At 63.0% G+C, this 2,945-nt stretch overlaps 1 protein-coding gene across 1 annotated transcript in view; it reads right to left on the bottom strand.

Annotated features, from left to right (window-relative positions):
• The window catches only part of SH3TC1 (SH3 domain and tetratricopeptide repeats 1), an 18,650-nt gene that overhangs the window by 4,863 nt on the left and 10,842 nt on the right, over window positions 1-2,945 (bottom strand). The window contains exons 9-10 of the mRNA XM_015561559.1: window positions 2,720-2,941; window positions 17-65 (exon numbers count right to left, since the gene is read on the bottom strand). Of these exons, the coding sequence (XP_015417045.1) occupies window positions 17-65; window positions 2,720-2,941 (271 nt within the window). The remainder of the gene's footprint in view (window positions 1-16; window positions 66-2,719; window positions 2,942-2,945) is intronic.

Here is a 2,945-nt window from a genome sequence, read left to right as displayed (position 1 = left end):
CTGGGCCCTGCGGGGCCTGACCGAGCTGTAGAAGTGGCACAGCCGCTGGACAGCACGCAGCTGGCCTGGGCGGGGAGACAGGGAAGAGGCTGCGGTACTGGCTGCAGTGGGTTTGGGGGTTCGCAGGCCCTTACTGTGTGGCCGCCTCTCCCGCCCTCTGAGGGGGTCACCGCAGATCGGACACTGAGCCCACACAGGCCGAGTACCCTATTCAAGGTCACACACTGGGGCCAGGCAGGGCAGCCACGGATGCTCGAGAGACGGCACCCCCGTTTTTATAAGCCCCGGGCTGGGGTCCTGGCCAGGCCCTCCCGCGGCACCGACCGCTCCTCCCGGCTGACAGCTTGTCGCCCTGAGCTGGCGAGGCTGGGTACCTGCACCCCATGTTGCAGGTGGCACACTGAGTCCAAGGCCAAGTCCCGACAGGCCGTGGAGACGGGGTTCAGGTCCAGCGGCCGGCATCCGGAGCCAAAGCTCCCTCAGGAAGTCGGCTCCCGGCCACCGCCTGCCTCACCCTCCGAGAGGGGCCTGGGACAGCGAGCGCTTTCCCTGTAAACATGACCCGAAGCCCGGCCGGCAGGGCCCAGTGGCTGAGCATCAGCCCATGACCAGGAGGACACGGTTCAATTCCCGGTCAGGGCGCGTGCCCTGGGTGTGGGCTCCATCCCCAGCAGGGGGCAGCCAATCAGCGTTTCTCTCTCATCATTGATGTTTCTCTCTCTCTCTCTCTCTCTCCCTTCCTCTCTCTGAAATCAAGAAAAACATATTTTGGGAAAAATGACCTGAAGGACCTATATGCACAGCCCTTGGACACACAGACAATAGCCTGGTGATGGCCAGATTGGGAGGGGCGGGTGAGGGAGAGAGGGGCTGGGTGGAGGCGGGCAAAGGGGGAGGGAAATGGGGGACGTCTGTCAACAATAAAAATAAAGTAAAAAATAATAAACGGCCCTGAACGGTGTGGCTCAGTGGATAGAGTGCCGGCCTGCGGACTGGGTTTGACCCTCGGGTCCCAGGCCACACAGACTGGGTTTGATTCCAGTCAGAGCACGTGCCCAGGTTGCGGGCTTGATCCCCAGTAGGGGGTGTGCAGGAGGCAGCCGATCAGTGATCCTCTCTCATCACTGATGTTTCTATCTCTCTCTCCCTCTCCCTTCCTCTCTGAAATCAATGAAAATATATTTAGAATGAATAAATACATAAATACATAAACAGAAGGAAGTTCGGGAAATTCACAGATACGTGGAAGGGAGTGAACTCCTCAGTACCCGGGGCCCAGAAGCACAGGCCGGGGACGGGGAGATGTGCGGAGATGAGCGGAGACAGAGCGGGAGGCACCCGCACAGGACGCGGTGAGAGCAGCCCACGGGGGCTTATGCCTGTAAGTGTCTTTAGAGAGAAGAACAGCTCAAGTAAAAACCTCTCGACTTCCACTCCGAGAAGCTGGACGAGGTGTGAGCCAGAGGCAGCGCGAGCAAAAGGGAGGTTAAGATCCGGGAGACGGTGAAAAAGACAGAAACCAGCAAGGCAGCAGGGAAGTCAGGGAAGCCGAGGCCATTCCGCGACAAGATGACCGCGTGGACGCAGCTTCCGCAGACTGACCAGGAGGTGGACAAACGCCTGAGGGACACAGATGGCCGGACCAGCCTGAAAGGGGTCTTGAGCGAGCACTGGGTGGCCCTGGGTACCTCCCAGCCCTGGGTCTCCTCGCTATTCAGTATGGGGGTAACAACATGATCCCCAGGTCCCCCAACTCTGAATCCCCAAGTGCCCTGGGGGGCCACAGGAGGTTTCTGGGAGGCCCACAGGGGCCCTGGCAAGCACAGGCCGACCTGTCTGAGGCCACAAGTCCCCAGGCCCCACCCCCCTTGGTTCTTCCCTGAGCTTCAGAGGGCCCCCTGCCTGTTTCCGTGAGGGTGCTACGGCCCGCGGTGGCTCCCCAGTGCCCTCAGGGAAAATGCCGCACTGCAGCATGGGTTGCCCTGCCCCTTCTTGGAGCCCCAATTGAGGTTCTCACCACCCACCACCCATCCCACCCAGACATTGCACCTCAACACACGACCCAGCTCACCTACCCAGGGCCTTCGTATAAGCCGCGCCTGCTGCCAGCTCTCCCTGCCGCCCACCTAATGCCTGGCTAAACCCTCCTGACCCTTGGGTCCCAGACCACACAGACTCCCCTGGCCCCCGCCACCTCGAGGACCACTTTGTGAGCTGGTCACTGCTTCCCACAAAGACCCACTCAGGTCGCGTTTGCAGGTGGAACCGGCACAGAGCCGGTGTACCCCACAGCGAGGGGCTGTTAATACAGCCAGCGGCTCCTCCGCCCTGGGAACCGCCTGCCACCCGGGAGGCGTCCAGCGGGCAGGGCTGGCGGAGGCCTAGAGGAAGCCACCGGCCAAATCACCCACGTTCAAGGCCCCGGGCTCCTCTGTGCCCAGCCCCTCTTGCCCGGCCTGGGCTATGCCCACGACGGTGGGGATGCTCGGGCTATGGCAGACACGCCCCAGGCAGACAGACGAGCCAGGGGCCCTGCCGTCCGGCCGGTGTGGGAGCAGCCTCGGCGCCAGCCAACAGCTCGTGGTTTCCGTTACTCAGCGCTGTCGGCGGCGGAAAAACCACCGCCCGCCTGTGACTCTCACGCCCCAGGTGCTCTGGCCGAGACGGAAAGAGAACACGCTCTTTCCAGGAAGTGAGCGCGGGGCCGGGCGGCACTTACTCTCCAGGTTGCCCGTCTCCGCGGCGACCAGGAAGGCCCACTCGTAGTAGCACTTGCCCTGCTGGGCGAGGGCCCGGCACATGTACAGGTGGCCCAGCTGCAGGAGCACGTGGGTGAAGGCCCGGCCACACTCCCCGCTGGGCAGCCCTGAGAAGAGCCTCACGGCCTCCAGGAGGTAGTGCTGGGCCAGCCCCCGGGCCCCCGCCTGCAGGCACAGGGCCCCCAA

The sequence above is a fragment of the Myotis davidii genome, unplaced genomic scaffold (genome assembly GCF_000327345.1).
Source record: "Myotis davidii unplaced genomic scaffold, ASM32734v1 scaffold937, whole genome shotgun sequence".
Taxonomy (NCBI): Eukaryota; Metazoa; Chordata; class Mammalia; order Chiroptera; family Vespertilionidae; genus Myotis; species Myotis davidii.
Note: the sequence above shows the minus strand (reverse complement) of the source record. Positions and strands in the feature narration are given on the sequence as shown.